The following is a 19,831-nucleotide window of genomic DNA, read 5'->3' on the forward strand; positions in this document are numbered from 1 at the left end:
ATGGTTGGATTGCAGCTAATATAGACCCCAGCTCTCCTGCGAGGGGCAAGCAGTAGAGAATGGATGGAGGGATCAATCAATCGATGAATGAATTAATAAATGGGTAAAAAAAAACAATCATTTAATGGATAAAAAAAAAGGATGAATGAATGGATAAATGGATGAATCTATGGCTGTATCAATAAAAAAAAAAATCTGTGGCTGAATGAATGAATGGATGGATGGAGTTCCCCCGCTACCCTGAGAGGGGCAAGTGCTAGGAAATGGACAGCTTGATGAATGAATGAATGGATGGACAGATGGATGGATGAATGAATGGATGGAGTGCAGCTAATATAAGCCCCAGCTTTCCCGTGAAGGCCAAGCGGTAGAAAATGGATCAATCAATTGATAGATCAATGACTAAATAAATCAATCATTTGATGGATAAAATAAAAGATGAATGAATGGATAAATGGATAAATCAATGGCTGTATCAATTGATAAATCTAGGGCTGAATGAATGTATGGATGGAGTTCCCCCGCTTTACTGAGAGGGACAAAACGCTAGAAAATGGACGGCTTGATGAATGAATGAATGGATGTACAGATGACTGGATGGTTGGAGCGCAGCTAATATAGGCCCCAGCTCTCCCGTGAGGGGCAAGCGGTAGAGAATGGATCAATCAATTGATGGAATAAATAGATAAATAAATCAATCATTTGATGGATGAATGAATGGATGAATGGATGAATCTATGGCTGTATCAATGGAAAAATCTATGGCTGAAGGAATGAATAAATAGAGTTTTCCCGATACACAGAGGAGCAAACGGTAGCAAAATGGACGGCTTGATGAATGAATGAATGAGGGCGGCGTACCTCGGTTGGTAGAGTGGCCGTGCCAGCAACTTGAGGGTTGCAGGTTCGATTCCCGCTTCCACCATCCTAGTCACTGCCGTTGTGTCCTTGGGCAAGACACTTTACCCACCTGCTCCCAGTGCCACCCACACTGGTTTAAATGTAACTTAAATATTGGGTTTCATTATGTAAAGCGCTTTGAGTCACTTGAGAAAAGCGCTATATAAATATAATTCACAATTCACATGAATGAATGAATGGTTGGAGTGCAGCTAATATAGTCACCACCTCTCCCGGTAGGAAATGGATGGTTGGATCAATCAATCGATAGATGAATGAATAAATTGATAAAATAAAGGGTAAAGGGATGAATCAATGGCTGTATCAATGAAAAAAAATCAATGGATGGATGACTGAATGATGAATGAACGACTCAATGGATACATGGATGAATCAACGAATGGCTGGCTGAATGAATGAACAGACAAATCAATGGAAGAATGAAGGAATTGATCAATCAAATGAATGACTGAGCAAATTAACGAAGGAATGTGTAAATAAATGAATAGTGAATCGAAAGATGAATGGATGATGGATCAATGACTCAATTGTAAATGGGTGATACTTGTATAGCGCTTTTCTGCCTTCAAGGCACTCAAAGCGCTTTGACACTATTTCCACATTCACCCATTCACACACTGATTGCTGGATGAATGGCTCAATGGATGGGTGGGTGAATAGATGAACGAATGAATGGATGAATTAATAAATCAATGGAGGAATGAATGGAGCCCCACAAGAAGCTTTTTCTTCGTCCTACCGCTTTCTGCTGGTCTTTAAAGGAGGCCCAAAGCTGTTCCAGCTCCGCCGGGACGAGGGAACTGCTGAGCTCCAAGGCTTTGATGATGTCACCAGCGTAGCGGACCTGATCCTCCGTGATGAAAGTGTAGGCGAAACCCTGGAAAGGAGGCGCCCAGCGTCATCTCCAACGATGCATGTCGTGAAGGTGGCACATACCTTGTTGCCAGCCCTGCCCGTGCGTCCCGCCCTGTGCACGTAGTCCTCGTAGTGGTTGGGGCAGTTGTAGTTGACCACCAGGATGAGCTGTTTGACATCCAGACCTCGGGCTGCCACGGAGGTGGCCACCATCAGGCGGCAGGCGCCGTTTTTAAAGTCGTTGATGATGCTGTCTCTGTCGTACTGGTCGATGCCTGCAAGGTTCGTGACGAAGCAATAGAATGAAAACTTTCTCAGGGTTCCCTAACATTATTCTATCACGTCATACACTGATTAATAGGCAGGAGTCAAACGCAAAGCCGAGGGCCACATCATTTTATAAGTCCCGCCAATGCCAGGAAAGACTGCATCAATAAAGTACCTAATCTCTTCTTACTAAATGTATTATTTTCTTTCTATTTGGACCAAAAACAAATTGCATACCTTTTAAATTTTAATATATTTTACATTATATAACCCTACTTTGACTTATGATTTGAAGGCCTACTGAAATGAGATGTTCTTATTTAAACGGGGATAGCAGGTCCATTCTATGTCATACTTGATCATTTCGCGATATTGCCATATTTTTGCTGAAAGGATTTAGTAGAGAACATCGACGATAAAGTTTGCAACTTTTGGTCGCTAATAAAAAAGCCTTGCCTGTACCGGAAGTCGCAGACGATGTGCGCATGACGTCACGGGTTGTGGAGCTCCTCACATCGGAACATTGTTTACAATCATGGCCACCAGTAGCGAGAGTGATTCGGACCGAGAAAGCGACAATTTCCCCATTTATTTGAGCGAGGATGAAATATTCGTGGATGAGGAAAGTAAGAGTGAAGGACTAGAAAACAAAAAACTGGACGGCAGAGCGATTCAGATGTTATTGGAAAAATGTACTAAGATAATTCTGGAAAATCCCTTATCTGCTTATTGTGTTACTAGTGTTTTAGTGAGATTATATGGTCGTAACTGTACAACCTGAAAGACGGAGGGGTGTGGCCACGGGTGTGGTGACCGCCAGTGTCTCAGAGGGAAGCCACGTTTCTCGACGAGGCGAAGGCAGCCGGTCGGGCCAGCTTGAGATTTTTTTTTTCTTCCCTACTCCACGGTGGAAGCACCTGACGGTCGGGGGCGGCCGGTGGGAGGAGGCAAGAGAGTCGCAGCTGCCTCTTTGACAGGTGCAGGAGGAACGACGCAAGCTCTCCGCTCAAGTCTACAGTAAGAGCCGACTTAATACCACCATTTTCTCACCGAAACCTGCCGGTTGACATGTGGCAGGGAACCATGTTCGCTGGACCGCTCTGTTCCATATTAAAGCTTCACCGTCATCTTTTGGGAATGTAAACAAGGAAACACTGTCTGTGTTTGTGTGGCTAAAGGCGGCCGCAATACACCGCTTCCCACCTACATCTTTCTTCTTTGATGTCTCCATTAATAATTGAACAAATTGCAAAAGATTCAGCAACACAGATGTCCAGAATACTGTGGAATTATGCGATGAAAAGAGACGACTTATAGCTGTGAACGTTGCTGGACCAAAATGTCCTCTACAATGCGTGACGTCACGCGCACGTGTCATCATACCGCGACATTTTAGCTGATACTTCCGCGCGAAATTTAAAATTGCAGTTTAGTAAACTAAAAAGGCCGTATTGGCATGTGTTGCAATGTTAATATTTCATCATTGATGTATAAACTATCAGACTGCGTGTGTGGTCGGTAGGAGTGGGTTTCAGTAGGCCTTTAAAAGCATTTTAAAAATCAGACTGTTCACTGTAAAAATGACAATATACTTTACAGTAAAATGTACGGTGGTGTATTATTGTAAATTGAAAAAACTACCAGTGTGTATGGTAAAATTATGTCGACTGAGCTGCCGGTTGTTTTGTTTTTTTTACTGTAAAATCTAGGGTTGTTTACACAGTGTATTTTTATTTCCACAAAAATAAAACAGTGGTACTGTTTTTCCATTTAAAGTGAAATGTTGCTATCTCAGCTACAATCGGGCGGAAGGCGGTGTACACCCTGGACAAGTCGCCACCTCATCGCAGGGTCAACACAGATGGACAACATTCACACTCACATTCACACACTTGGGCCAATTTAGTGTTGCCAATCAACCTATTCCCGCTGCATGCATGTCTTTGGAAGTGGGAGGAAGCCGGAGTACCCGGAGGGAACCCACGCAGTCACGGGGAGAACATGCAAACTCCACACAGAAAGATCCCGAGCGCAGGATCGAACCCAGGCCCTTTGTATCGTGAGGCAGACGCACTAATCCCACCTCCACTGTGCTGACTAATGTTGTAAATATTATTTTTTATTGTTTTTATGTTTTTTCTAATGTTGTAAATATTCTGTATTTATTTATGTGGGGCTATACTATATCTGTAGGATACCCAAAGCGCTTGACAATATTCGTCTCATTCACAGACATTCATTCACTAATGGAAAAAGAATTGTATGTTTACTAGTATAAATCTAGTGATTGAAGCAGTTTTTTACTCTAAAATGTACAGGTTTTTTTTTACACTGTACTTCAAAATATACAATAAAATGGTCAATTATTGGCCATTGCCGCTCATGTCACCCATCTCATGTGGCCCTTCCATGCACCTCCAAAAAATGATAGCTCCGTGTGATTGGTCGCCTTTTTAAAAAGGTGCTCACAGTCATCAGCGCTTTCATAGTCACGTGCACTTCCGTGTTGTAGTTTCCTACAATCCCTGTTTCTGTCCCTGTTTAAGTGTGATACATTGACGATGAGGCAGTGCAGCTGCTCTACCCGTTTAGCTGTTCCTCTGGCAAAGCAGCAGTGGTTTGTACGGACATCAAACACTCCAAGAGACGCGGAAGAGGAGTATTCTTGCGACCAAAACGTTGCCGGTAGTTTGACAAGGGACATTACCTGTGATGTAAATTGTCTTGCAGCTGAGTCATGGGAATGGCCTGATTTGAATTTCATGATAAGCTTTAGTGACAAAATACAGATGGTGTCACATGTAATGCTGAGCAGTGTTTTGTATGCTCGCTCCACATTTGAGCTTGGCGTGCACATGCTCGGCGTATGTCTGCTTTGAGTAAGAGCAACTGACTACAATCCATCATAGCAGTATTTTTTTTAACCTTTTTTGAGCCGTAGCACATTTTTTTCCATCGAAAAAAATCCAGAGGCACCACCACCAGCAGAAATCATTAAAAAATTAAGCAAAAAAGACAATAAATAGTCATTGTCGCAATTGTTGGATATGACTTAAAACCATAACCAACCATGCATCAATATAGTTCTTCTCTCAAAGTAGGTCACCTGTTACGACCCGTCACATCACACCCTGACTTATTTTGAGTTTTTTGGCGTTTTCCCGTGAGTAGTGTTTTAGTTCTTGTCTTGCGCTCCTATTTTGGTGGCTTTTCTTTCCTGTTGCAGTTTCACGTCTTCCTTTCAGCGCTATTCCCCGCACCTGCTTTGTTTTAGCAATCCATCCATCCATCCATTTCCTACTGCTTATTCCCTTTTGGGGTCGCAGGGGGCGCTAGCACCTATCACAGCTACAATCGGGCGGAAGGCGGTGTACACCCTGGACAAGTCGCCAACTCAGCACAGGGCCAACACAGATAGAGGGACAACATTCACACACTAGTGTTGCCAATCAACCTATCCCCAGGTGCATGTCTTTGGAAGTGGGAGGAAGCCGGAGTACCCGGAGGGAACCCACGCATTCACGGGGAGGACATGCAAACTCCACACAGAAAGATCCCGAGCCTGGGATTGAACCCAGGGCTGCAGGACCTTCGTATTGTGAGGCAGACGCACTAACCCCATCAAGAATATTTAATTTGTTGCCGTCTTTTTTTTTTGTGTGGATATTGTTGTCATGTCATGTACGGATGTACTTTGTGGACGCCGTCTCTGCTCCACATGCTGTAAGTTTTTGCTGTCGTCCAGCATTCTGTTTTTGTTTACTTTGTAGCCAGTTCAGTTTTAGTTTCGTTCTACATAGCCATCCCTAAGCTTTAATGCCTTTTCTTAGAGGCACTCACCTTTTTTTATTTTAGGTTTAAGCATTAGATACCTTTTTACCTGCACACTGCGTCCCGCTGTCGCCTACAAAGCAATTAGCTACCGGCTTCCACCTACTGATATGGTATGGTATAACATAGTTACTCTGCCGGCTCTAGACAGCACATTATTTGCAGACCATAATTACTGATTTGCAAAAAATATTTTTAACCCAAATAGGTAAAACTGCATAATTCCTCACCGCACACCAGACTGTAATCACACAGCATCAGAGTATGTTTGGGCCTTTTGTACATAATTTCCTGGTTCTACCGCCCACCCATCCTCTGCCTTCACTCATTCAGAGGTTGCACAAAACACCTTCACCAACGCTTTTCCCCTTGCTTTAGAAAAATATTGACACTAATGAGCATTGTTTGAAAAAGTAATAGTTCTAATGTGGATGTCGCTACAGTCGCCACTATTTACTACAACAGCCCTCCCCGCCCTGTCCAAATCTCTCCAAACTTCTCCCATTTGTTTGTGCTGCAAACATGTTTTGTCTATTATAGTTTTTATGTTATCAACATGTTATTATCCATAAGCAGCTCCTCCACCATGTCAAAACCTCCCCAAACGTGTCAAATTTGCTGCAAATAGTTTTTATGTTATTAACAATTTATGACTTAGAACGTTACCATAAAAACTGGAATAAACAAATATGATTAGCTGTCAGCATCACCTGGGGCTGTGCACCGGCTGGAGGGAGACAGGTGCTGTGCCTTAAAGTTGCCCAGAAGACGAGGCGAAAACTACCTCATTTACAAAGCAGGTGAGTCAAATAAAGCAGTTCCCAGAATAACTTGAAGAGTTTCCGGCACATTTAAAGATTTTTCAGGACTGGAAAATTGCTAAATCATTTTTGCAAGTTTCTCCTCAGAGGTGGAGCAATACCTCCATGCAGGGACATGCAGGGGTAAGAGGCCTTCATCAGATCTTTGAGGAGAGCGTCGGCGTGCTCCTGTTTGTCCACAAAAATGATGACGGAGCCCTTTTCCTGATAGTGGCCCAGGATCTCCAGGAGCTTCAGGAACTTCTTGTCCTCCTCAATCACGAGCTGCAAGAGCAAATATTAAACAATGCCAGAGTTTACTTGATCTCCAACAGGAACATATTAGGATTCTACTTGGCAACAATGCACAAAGAATCTCCTAGCAAATAATACATGAATGTATGAATGCATGCATGACTAAATGTTGAGAAAAACGTAATGAGTAAACAAACATAGAAAATAACATTGAATGCTGCAATAAAAAATGAAAGGAGGTACATCCTGTTGTGACAAGTACACTGGGGAAAAACTCACAATCTCACCAAGTATATATTTTCAATTTCTAGTAAAGAAAAAAATATGAACAAACTTATTACAAGTCACAATCCCCTTAATAGTAATTTTTCAGTGAGACACGTTTTTTTAGACAATAGATCTTTTGAGGAAAAAAATACTACTTTTAAGCATCATAAGTTTGTTGTAAGACAAAAAACTTAATACTACTAAGTAGAGATGTCCGATAATTGCTTTTTTACCGATATTCCGATATTGTCCAACTCTTAATTACCGATACCGATGTCAACCGATGCAGATATATACAGTCATGGAATTAACACATTATTATGCCTAATGTTGTTGTGATGCACCACTGGATGCATTAAACAATGTAACAACGTTTTCCGAAATAAATCAACTCAAGTTATTGAAAAAAAATGCCAACATGGCACTGCCATATTTATTATTGGAGGCACAAAGTGCATTATTTTTTTAACATGCCTCAAAACAGCAGCTTATAATTTGGGACATGCTCTGCGTGAGAGACTATGAGGAGGTTGAGGTGGGCGGGGCTGGGCTGGGGTGGGGTGGGGGGTGGGGGGAAACGGGGCTGTATATAGTAGCGTCCCGGAAGAGTCAGTGCCGCAAGGGGTTCTGGTTATTTGTTCTGTTTTGTTTATGTTGTGTCACAGTGCGGATGTTCTCCCGAAATGTGTTTGTCATTCTTGTTTGGTGTGGGTTCGCAGTGTGGCGCATATTTGTAACAGTGTTAAAGGCCTACTGAAACCCACTACTACCCACCACGCAGTCTGATAGTTTATATATCAATGATGAAATATTAACATTGCAACACATGCCAATACGGCCTTTTTAGTTTAGTAAATTACAATTTTAAATTTCCCGGGAGTTTAGTCTTGAAAACGTCGTGTAATGATGACGTGTACGCAAGACGTCACGCGTTTTTAGGAAGTATGAGCGCTTCGCACACACACACAACTAAATGTCGTCTGCTTTTACCACATAATTACACAGTATTTTGGAGATCTGTGTTGCTGAATCGTTTGCAATTTGTTCAATTAATACTGGAGAAGTCACAGTAGAAAGATGGAGTTGGGAAGCTTTAGCCTTTAGCCACACAAACACACGGTGATTCCTTGTTTAAAATTCCCGGAGGTGAAAATTTACGATGGATCAGAGCGCGGTCAAGCGAACATGAATCCAGACCAAATGTCAACCAGCAGGTTTCGGTGAGAAAATCGTGGTTAAAAAGTTGCTTCTTACCAGAGAAAAGCTGAGCTTGGGCCGTCCATGAAGCTGCCGTCGACTCCACTGAGACACTGTGCGTCAAGACACCCGTGGAGACACCCTTTCGACTATCAGGTACTATTTAACTCACTAAAACACTAGCAACACAATAGAAATATAAGGGATTTCCCAGAATTATCCTGGTAAATGTGTTTAAAAACATCAGAATCCGTCCCAATGCATTTGCGGTTTTTTTTACGCGTTTTTTTTTCTTTCCCTAGTCCTTCGCTATCAATATCCTCAAACACAAATCTTTCATCCTCGCTCAAATTAATGGGGAAAATGTTGTTTTCTCGTTCCGAATGGCACATTTTGTTGGAGGCTCCCATTAAAAACAATGTGAATATGTGAGGAGCCCCCACACTTGTGATGTCATCCTCTGCGACTTCCGGTAGAGGCAGGGCTTTTCTCTTAACACCGACAGTTGCAAACTTTATCATGGATGTTCTCTACTAAATCCTTTCAGCAAAAATATGGCAATATCGCGAAATGATCAAGTATGACACATAGAATGGACCTGCTATCCCCGTTCAAATAAGAAAATCTCATTTCAGTAGGCCTTTAAAGTTGTTTATACGACCACCCTCAGTGTGACCTGTAAGGCGGTTGAGCAAGTATGCTTTGCATTCACTTGTGTGTGTGAAAAGCCGTAGGTATTATGAGACTGAGCCGGCACGCAAAGGAAGTGCCTTTAAGGTTAACTGCCGCTCTGTACTTCTCCCTACGTACGTTTACACAGCGGCATAATAAATCGTTATGAATTTTACTTTTTGAAACAGATACTGAAAATCATGAAACCGATACCGATAATTTCCGATATTACATTTTAAAGCGTTTATCGGACGAAAATATCGGCAGTCCGATATTATCGGACATCCCTACTATTAAGTATAGCTAATACGTTTTAGTTGCTAATTTCAAGATCACTTAAGTTTTTAAAGCTGAATTGTTTTGTTCATTACAGGCAAAAAAAAAAGCTGTATTATTTAAATACCAGTGATATACCGTATTTCCTTGAATAGCAGCCGGAGCGCTAATTAATTTAAAACCTCTTCTCACTCCTGCGCTTATTCAAGGCATGCGGTAAAAGTAAGCAGGTGCTAAATATTTTAACACCTCTTCTCACCCCTGCGCTTACCAATGGGATGCAGTAAAAAATTGAGTGTGCTAAAAAAAAAATTATTAAAAATTCTTCTGCGGCCGCAGCCCTGGTGGTTGGGGACCATTTGCACCTTTGCTCCATGCTATCTGCGTGCTGGTAGGACGCATGCAATTCGCTGCTTCTCATACGAGATTGCAATGCATACTTGGTCAACAGCCACATCTGATGGTTATGATATAAACAACTTTAAAACTCTTACTAATATGCGCCACACTCTGTGAACCCTAACCAAACACATTTCAGGAGAACATCGGCTCTGTAACACATTATAAACGCAACATAAGAATTACCCAGAATTCCAATGCATCCATGACTCTTTGCTATATTATACACGCGCCCCCAACCCCGCCCACCTTAACTGACGCATGGAGAGGGGGGGGTATGCTAGCGGGTGTATAATATAGCAAAGAGTCATGGATGCATTGGAATTCTGGGTAATTCTTATGTTGCGTTTATGTGTTGCAGAGCCAATGTTCTCCCGAAATGTGTTAGTTATTCTTGTTTGGTTAGGGTTCAAAGAGTGTGGCGCATATTAGTAAGAGTGTTAAAATTGTTTTATATCACAACCATTAGTGTGATCTGTATGGATGTGGAACAAGACCCCTGGTTTACACACAGTAAAAGCTTTAAAAAACTCCTCCGCCATTTTGGAAATGACGGCAAGGGAAGCGTCACTTGTGACGTCACAAATTTGACCTGATGGTAAAAGTAAGCATGCGCTAATAAATTTGGGGAGCGAGTTTTACCCGGCAGTAATTCAAGGCAGGCGCATATTACCTGCCCGGCGGCTAATCAAGGAAATACGGAATATTTTTAAAAGGGGCATTTTTTTCAGTGTGGAGGTTTTACTAGTGTTGTACAATTGAGAAAAAAACTAATTGAGATTTTTCTCTCCAAAATTGCGATTCGTTTTGCAATTTTTATCCTTTATACATGCATAAAAGTGGGAAAATAAGGAATGAAGTAAGACATGTTACTTTTAGACTATCAGTCAACATATTCTTGTCTCAATTTGCTACATACTTGAACAATATGCAATAATCTACCTTCAAAAATATTCAATGTGAAGCAGCTTGTCAATGATTTTAGCAGTTAGAGACACGACAAAGCAGGCTTTTCACTTTGAAGCGCTATCTGCTGGGTCTAGTGGATCATTACCTCAATTGGCCATATTGCAGCCAGATCGTAACGTCCAAAAAGGAAGAGCGAATTGATTTCACAGGCTATTTTGGTTGTTTTTATGTAAGCCATCAGAACATTTCAACAAGAAGGCTTACCACGTGTTGTTCCACATCGGAGCAGACCACGCTGCGGCCTCCCACCAGGATCTCGAGAGGCTTAGCCAGGATCCTTCGAGCGAGAGCTTCCATGGCTCTGGGGAAAGTGGCGGAGAACATCACCGTCTGCCGATCAGGACGAACATTGTCCACGATGCGCATTACCTGGCGGAGGAACCAGAGATTAGTCAATGTCGACTATTAATGGCTGACTTGAACAAAGCTTCAAAGCAATCTGGTCTGGTGCCCACCTGTGGCTCAAAGCCCATGTCAAACATCCTGTCAGCTTCATCCAGCACCACATAGGTCGCTCTGCGCAGATTGGTGACACGACCTGGACATCAAGGTAGAGGAGCATGGATCAAACCGTTTAGACAAATCATACATTATTTTTCAAAAGGCGTGAAGCTAATAATGGAGCAAATAAAAAAAGACTAGACTACTTCATCCTGACTTCTTTTAAACATTGTAGATTACTGGGTTGCATTTGTAAACTGTCATCTTTATTTCTGGCTCAATTTTGCTTTGGCTATTTCAGGTCTTGCGTACCATCTCATTGGCATGGGGAGACCTGTAAAAGTCAGAAAACAGCCTCAAGATACAAAACAAGAGAGGGATGGAGTCCCATCAAGCACTATCTGACCAAACGCCTTTTCACCTAAAAGGGAAACATATTACAGATTACATGGCATGTGTGGAAAAAACAGAAGCACCCTCAAAACCTTTTAATGTATGCATTTATAAACAACACTTGGATGAGCATTCATCAGGCTTTCACATGGCCCCAGGTGCACCTACCTGCACCTGCCCTGATCTTCGCTCTTGTAGACAAGACACATCCAAAAAGCAGTCAGATAACAGTTTAGTAAGAAGTACTGGATGAGTACCGTATTTCCTTGAATAGCCGCCGGGCATTTAATATGCGCCTGCCTTGAATTACTGCCGGGTCAAACTCACTACCCAAATTTATAAGCGCATGCTTACTTTTACTGCCGGGTCAAATTCGTGACGTCACGAGTGACGCTTCCCCTGTCGTCATTTACAAAATGGCGGAGGAGGTTTTTTTCGCTCGTACTATGTGTAAACCAGGGGTCTTGTTCCGCAGCCATACAGATCACACTGATAGTTGTGATATAAAACAACTTTGACACGTTTACTAATATGCGCCACACACTGTGAACCCACACCAAACAAGAATAACAAACACATTTCTGGAGAACATCGGCTCTGTAACACATTATAAACGCAACATAACACTTACCCAGAATGCAATGCATCCATGACTCTTACCGGCTATATTATACACCCCGCTAGCACCAACACCCCCCCATGCCCCCCTCCCCATGCGTCGGTTGAGGTGGGCGGGGTTGGGGGCGCGTGTATAATATAGCCAAGAGTCATGGATGCATGGCATTGTGGGTAGTTGTTATGTTGCGTTTATAATGTGTTACAGAGCCGATGTTCTCCAGAAATGTGTTTGGTGTGGGTTCACAGAGTGTGGCACATATTAGTAACAGTGTTAAAGTTGTTTATATCACAACCATCAGTGTAAAAGGTGTGGCTGTTGACTAAGTATGCATTGCAATCTCGTATGAGAAGCAGCGAAATGCATGCGTCCGGCTGGCACACAGAAGGCATGGTGTAAAGGTGGGCGTGATGACATGTTGTAGAGCAGTGGTCCTCAACCACCGGGTCGCGGACGCAGAAGAATTTTTTATAAATTATTCTTTTTACCACACTCAATTTTTTACTGCTTGCCATTGGTAAGCGCAGGGGTGAGAAGAGATTTTAAAATTATTAGTGCCTGCTTACTTTTACCGCATGCCTTGAATAAGCGCAGGAGTGAGAAGAGGTTTTAAATTAATTAGCGTACCGGCGGCTATTCAAGGAAGTACGGTATTTTAGCTTTTACCGTAGTAATATACAGTGCATTTTCAAAGTATTCACAGCGCTTCACTTTTTCCACATTGTTATGTTATACAGCTTTGTTCCATTATGGAATACATAAATTTTTGTCCTCAAAATTCCACACACAGTACCGCTGAATGACCATGTGACAATGTATGGGAAGTTTTTGTGTAAGAAAGAAATGTCATGCACATAAGAATTGACAGTATTGCTCATTATTTTGTAGATGTCTTTTTATCCCTTTTGTTATGTTCATATTGTTGTTACTCAGTCAGCGTTTGTGGGTCTGATGGACCCGTTGCATTTTCTGTCTTTTAATGCCTCACAATGAAACACTTTCATCCATCCCAAAAAAGACAAAAAAATTGTAAAATTTTGGATTAAGGCTGTAAAATAATAAAAATGTGGAAAAAGTGGAAATGTGTATTTTTACCAACTTATAAGCAATGCAGCAGCTTAAAATGTCAATATAGCAGCATCAACTATGCAATCACGGCGCCACTAAATATAGTTGGTCAGCGTTAGCGCTTAAAATAACAATATAGCATACTTTGTTGATATTTAGGTCACAAGATGTAATTTGATTATTGTTGACACTTTTAGGACTATTTCTTAGAGGGCTTTATGTGCGGAACAGTGTATTCCCATTAGCTGCATTGTTAGCTCCTCTCTGAGCTGCAACCTTATCGTGGTAGAGGAGTTTGCGTGTCCCAATGATCCTAGGAGCTATGTTGTCCGGGGGCATAAAGCCCCCTGGTAGGGTCTCCCAAGGCAAACAGGTTCTAGGTGAGGGATCAGACAAAGAGCAGCTCAAAGACCTTTATGAAGAAGAAAAAGCATGGACCCAGATTTCCCTCGCCCGGACGCGGGTCACCGGGGCCCCCCTCTGGAGCCAGGCCCGGAGGTGGGGCACGATGGCGAGCGCCTGGTGGCCGGGCCTGTTCCCATGGGGCCCGGCCGGGCACAGCCCGAAGAGGCAACGTGGGTCACCCCTCCAATGGGCTCACCACCCATAGAGGTAGGGTGCATTGTGAGCTGGGCGACAGCCGAAGGCAGGGCACTTGGCGGTCCGATCCTCGGCTACAGAAGCTAGCTCTTGGGACGTGGAACGTCACGTCACTGGGGGGGAAAGAGGCTGAGCTAGTGCGCGAAGTCGAGAAATTCCGGCTGGATATAGTCGGACTCGCTTCGACGCACAGCAAGGGCTCTGGAACCACTTCTCTCGAGAGGGATTGGACCCTCTTCCACTCTGTCGTTGCCGGCAGTGAGAGGCGACGGGCTGGGGTGGCAATTCTTGTTTCCCCCCGGCTCAAAGCCTGCACGTTGGAGTTCAACCCGGTGGACGAAAGGGTAGCCTCCCTCCGCCTTCGGGTGGGGGGACGGGTCCTGACTGTTGTTTGTGCTTATGCACCAAACAGCAGTTCAGAATACCCACCCTTTTTGGGAACACTCGAGGGAGTACTGGAAAGTGCTCCCCCGGGTGATTCCCTTGTCCTACTGGGAGACTTCAACGCTCACGTTGGCAACGACAGTGAAACCTGGAGAGGCGTGATTGGGAAGAATGGCCGCCCGGATCTGAACCCGAGTGGTGTTTTGTTATTGGACTTCTGTGCTTGTCACAGTTTGTCCATAACAAACACCATGTTCAAACATAAGCGTGTCCATATGTGCACTTGGCACCAGGACACCCTAGGCCGCAGTTCCATGATCGACTTTGTAGTTGTGTCATCGGATTTGCGGCCTCATGTTTTGGACACTCGGGTGAAGAGAGGGGCGGAGCTTTCTACCGATCACCACCTGGTGGTGAGTTGGCTGCAATGGTGGGGGAGGATGCCGGACAGACCTGGGAGGCCCAAACGCATTGTGAGGGTCTGCTGGGAACGTCTGGCAGAGTCTCCTGTCAGACAAAGTTTCAATTCCCACCTCCGGAAGAACTTTGAACATGTCACGAGGGAGGTGCTGGACATTGAGTCCGAGTGGACCATGTTCCGCACCTCTATTGTCGAGGCGGCAGATCGGAGCTGTGGCCGCAAGGTAGTTGGTGCCTGTCGGGGCGGCAATCCTAAAACCCCTTGGTGGACACCAGCGGTGAGGGATGCCGTCAAGCTGAAGAAGGAGTCCTATCGGGTCCTTTTGGCTCATAGGACTCCGGAGGCAGTGGACAGGTACCGACAGGCCAAGCGGTGTGCAGCTTCAGCGGTCGCGGAGGCAAAAACTCGGACATGGGAAGAGTTCGGGGAAGCCATGGAAAACGACTTCCGGACGGCTTCGAAGCGATTCTGGACCACCGTCCGCCGCCTCAGGAAGGGGAAGCAGTGCACTATCAACACCGTGTATGGTGCGGATGGTGTTCTGCTGACCTCAACTGCGGATGTTGTGGATAGGTGGAAGGAATACTTCGAAGACCTCCTCAATCCCACCAACACGTCTTCCTATGAGGAAGCAGTGCCTGGGGAATCTGTGGTGGACTCTCCTATTTCTGGGGCTGAGGTCGCTGAGGTAGTTAAAAAGCTCCTCGGTGGCAAGGCCCCAGGGGTGGACGAGATCCCCCCGGAGTTCCTTAAGGCTCTGGATGCTGTGGGGATGTCTTGGTTGACAAGACTATGCAGCATCGCGTGGACATCGGGGGCGGTACCTCTGGATTGGCAGACCGGGGTGGTGGTTCCTCTCTTTAAGAAGGGGGACCGGAGGGTGTGTTCCAACTATCGTGGGATCACACTCCTCAGCCTTCCCGGTAAGGTTTATTCAGGTGTACTGGAGAGGAGGCTACGCCGGATAGTCGAACCTCGGATTCAGGAGGAACAGTGTGGTTTTCGTCCTGGTCGTGGAACTGTGGACCAGCTCTATACTCTCGGCAGGGTTCTTGAGGGTGCATGGGAGTTTGCCCAACCAGTCTACATGTGCTTTGTGGACTTGGAGAAGGCATTCGACCGTGTCCCTCGGGAAGTCCTGTGGGGAGTGCTCAGAGAGTATGGGGTATCGGACTGTCTTATTGTGGCGGTCCGCTCCCTGTACGATCAGTGCCAGAGCTTGGTCCGCATTGCCGGCAGTAAGTCGAACACATTTCCAGTGAGGGTTGGACTCCGCCAAGGCTGTCCTTTGTCACCGATTCTGTTCATAACTTTTATGGACAGAATTTCTAGGCGCAGTCAAGGCGTTGAGGGGTTCCGGTTTGGTAACCGCAGGATTAGGTCTCTGCTTTTTGCAGATGATGTGGTCCTGATGGCTTCATCTGACCGGGATCTTCAGCTCTCGCTGGATCGGTTCGCAGCCGAGTGTGAAGCGACCGGAATGAGAATCAGCACCTCCAAGTCCGAGTTCATGGTTCTCACCCGGAAAAGGGTGGAGTGCCATTTCCGGGTTGGGGAGGAGACCCTGCCCCAAGTGGAGGAGTTCAAGTACCTAGGAGTCTTGTTCACGAGTGGGGGAAGAGTGGATCGTGAGATCGACAGGCGGATCGGTGCGGCGTCTTCAGTAATGCGGACGTTGTACCGATCCGTTGTGGTGAAGAAGGAGCTGAGCCGGAAGGCAAAGCTCTCAATTTACCGGTCGATCTACGTTCCCATCCTCACCTATGGTCATGAGCTTTGGGTCATGACCGAAAAGATAAGATCACGGGTACAAGCGGCCGAAATGAGTTTCCTCCGCCGTGTGGCGGGGCTCTCCCTTAGAGATAGGGTGAGAAGCTCTGCCATCCGGGAGGAACTCAAAGTAAAGCCGCTGCTCCTTCACATCGAGAGGAGCCAGATGAGGTGGTTCGGGCATCTGGTCAGGATGCCACCCGAACGCCTCCCTAGGGAGGTGTTTAGGGCACGTCCAACCGGTAGGAGGCCACGGGGAAGACCCAGGACACGTTGGGAAGACTATGTCTCCCGGCTGGCCTGGGAACGCCTCGGGATCCCCCGGGAAGAGCTAGACGAAGTGGCTTGGGAGAGGGAAGTCTGGGTTTCCCTGCTTAGGCTGTTGCCCCCGCGACCCGACCTCGGATAAGCGGAAGATGATGGATGGATGGATGGATGGATGCATTGTTAGCCACCTCTTACTTGCAGTATCTTACTAATTAGAATGCATAAAAAAATAAATAATAAATAATAAATAAAAAATGTGTTCTTGTCTTGTCTGTAGTTCTCCTTTAAAGGCCTGCTGAAACCCACTACTACCAACCATGCAGTCTGATAGTTTATATATCGATGATGAAATATTAACATTGCAACACATGCCAACACGGCCTTTTTAGTTGACTAAATTGCAATTTTAAATTTCACGCGAGTTTCTTGTTGAAAACGTCGCGGAATGATGACGCGTACGCGTGACGTCACGGACTGTAAGGAAATATTAGCGCTGTACCAAACACGGCTAAAAGTCGTCTCTGTTCATGGCGTAATTACACAGTATTTTGGACATCTGTGTTGCTGAATCTTTTGCAATTTGTTCATTAAATAATGGAGATAATAAAGAACAATGCTGTTGATGGAAAGCGGTGGATTGCAGCTGTCTTTAGCACTGAGACACAGCCGGTGTTTCTTTGTTAGTTGTGAAGCGGAGCGGTCAAGCGAACATGTTTCTCTACGTCAAACAGCATGTTTTTGGATGGGGAAATTGTGATATATATCTTACCGGAGACATCAATGGATTATTCGTCATCCAGCCAGCAGCAGCTGTCATGTCAAAAAAGGCAGCTGTGAGCTTGGCTCCTCGGCTTCTCTCTGAGACACTGCGTGTTCACCGCAGTCATCCAACCTCGAGGTATGAATTTTCAATCTTTAAAATCTCACTAAAACACTATTAAAAAAATAAGCAGATAAGGGGCCTTCCAGAATTATCCAAGTAAATGTGTCTAAAAACATCTGAATTGCTCACAATGCAATCGCCTTTTTTTTTTTTCAAATTAATTGTATCTATTTTATTTTTTTCTAGTCCTTCGCTATCAATATCCTCAGCCACAAATATTTCATCCTCGCTCAAATTAATGGGGAAATTGTCGTTTTCCCGGTCCGAATAGCTCTAGCTGCTGCTGGCTATGATTGTAAACAATGTGAGGATGTTCGGTGTCTTACAACCTGTGACGTCAAGCGCACATCGTCTGCTACTTCCGGTAAAGGCAAGGCTTTTTTATTAGCGACCAAAATTAGCGAACTTTATTGTCGATGTTCTCTACTAAATCCTTTCAGCAAAAATATGGCAATATCGCGCAATGATCAAGTATGACACATACAATGGACCTGCTATCCCCGTTTAAATAAGAAAATCTCATTTCAGTAGGCCTTTTAAGTTGTTTAACATGTTAATTGCAAATACTGTATAATATCTTCTTTCTTCACTCGCTTTGCTCAGGCAAAATGAAACAGCATTAATATAGATGAAAAAATAATATCTAATCATGAAATTAATCCACATCAAACCCGTGATGAATCTGATTGATTGAGTGGTTTGACGACCCCAGTGTGTGTCTGTGTACACAAAAAGGCACGCACAAACACACAGACACATTTGTAGTGGACTTGGTGTGGTCCCACTCACAAAGAACACATGACAAGAACACAGTTTACAGCCTGGGTACACATGTACATTAGAAGGTGTTGGAGCACTGACCACTGTTGGCGCCCAGCATGTCAATCATTCGTCCCGGCGTGCACACGATGATCTCGGCTCCTCGCTTCAACTCGGCAATCTGCGGACAAACAAGCCAACGTTGCGGTTATTGTGACGAGGGTCTTTACCGGGTTTTGACGTGTGACTGGAAGGTTTACCTGTTCACTGATACCCGTGCCTCCATAAACACACACCACTCTCAGACCGAGCGACTTGGAAAACTTCTTGCACTCCTTGGTGATCTGCAGGGCCAGCTCTCTGGTGGGCGTCATGATCACAGCTGAGGGAGAGGACGAAAAGAAAGACAATAAATGACTAACACAGGGGTCGGGAACCTTTTTGGCTGAGAGAGCCAAGAAAGCCAAATATTTTAAAAATGTATTTCTGTAAGAGCCATATAATACTATTTTTTTTAACACTGAACACAACTAGCGTGCATTTTTAAGTAAGACCAACATTTCTAGAGTATAATAGGTCTCTTATTCTTTGGAATAACATTATTATTCTGAAGCAAACTGTGGAGGGGGCGTGGCCTGCAGCGAAGCAGGGTGTGCCAGGACCGGCCTCGAAATCAGTGACAGGTGCGTAGATGACCCACCTGGGCCTTGTTATCTAATCACCTGTCGCTCTGTTATAAGCAGCAGCCAGGAGGAGAGACAGGGTTGTAACTGGAGCCAGAGCGCGAGCGAGAAGGAAAGAGAAAAAGACAATTGCTGGAAAGCAACTGAGAGACTTATTGAAAAACAAAACAATATTGTAACCCTGAAACGGGCTCTCATGTCGGTGCTTGGTGGTCTGAAGAACCCCCAGGAGGGCAAGCCCCACACTAACCAATAATAAATAAATTACTTCTTACCATTAACGCAACTTCTTGAACATAAAAAAAGAAGAATGTTTTGTATTTTGAACGTTATTTTTAACACTGTGATTACAAGTGGAATTATTCATTACTTATCGTGTCAAGCAATGTCACTTCAGATTTATCCGAGAGCCATAGGTTCCCTACCCCTGGACTGGACTAACATATGAGTGGTGACTTGTCCGGGGTGTACCCCGCCTTCCGCCCGAATGCAGCAGAGATAAGCCCCAGCACCCCCGAACACGACAAGCGGTAGAAAATGGGTGGCTGGATGGATGTTAGAAAATGATCAACTGCTTACAAATGGGTCCCTCGGACTCCTCCAGGGGCCTCTGGTCCATGATGTGTCGGAACATTGGGAGAAGGAAGGCAATGGTTTTGCCGCTGCCCGTCTTTGCGATGCCAATGAGGTCTCTGCCGGACATGATGGCGGGTATGGCCTGGGCCTGAATGGGAGTGGGCTTCTCGTAGCACTGCCTAGAATGGACGTGTGAAGGAAGATAAGCTCCTGGACAGACGAAACCATTACTCCAACTAGGGTTGGACAATTAATAATATT

At 44.7% G+C, this 19,831-nt stretch overlaps 1 protein-coding gene across 2 annotated transcripts in view; it reads right to left on the bottom strand.

Annotated features, from left to right (window-relative positions):
* The window catches only part of ddx46 (DEAD (Asp-Glu-Ala-Asp) box polypeptide 46), a 40,538-nt gene that overhangs the window by 8,366 nt on the left and 12,341 nt on the right, over positions 1-19,831 (bottom strand). For both annotated transcript variants that reach the window (XM_061891445.1, XM_061891444.1), the window contains exons 10-17: positions 19,574-19,749; positions 18,572-18,693; positions 18,414-18,492; positions 11,165-11,247; positions 10,914-11,078; positions 6,797-6,959; positions 1,858-2,051; positions 1,661-1,798 (exon numbers count right to left, since the gene is read on the bottom strand). In XM_061891445.1, the coding sequence (XP_061747429.1) occupies positions 1,661-1,798; positions 1,858-2,051; positions 6,797-6,959; positions 10,914-11,078; positions 11,165-11,247; positions 18,414-18,492; positions 18,572-18,693; positions 19,574-19,749 (1,120 nt within the window). The remainder of the gene's footprint in view (positions 1-1,660; positions 1,799-1,857; positions 2,052-6,796; positions 6,960-10,913; positions 11,079-11,164; positions 11,248-18,413; positions 18,493-18,571; positions 18,694-19,573; positions 19,750-19,831) is intronic.

This window comes from Nerophis ophidion, linkage group LG28, assembly GCF_033978795.1.
Source record: "Nerophis ophidion isolate RoL-2023_Sa linkage group LG28, RoL_Noph_v1.0, whole genome shotgun sequence".
Classification (NCBI taxonomy): Eukaryota; Metazoa; Chordata; class Actinopteri; order Syngnathiformes; family Syngnathidae; genus Nerophis; species Nerophis ophidion.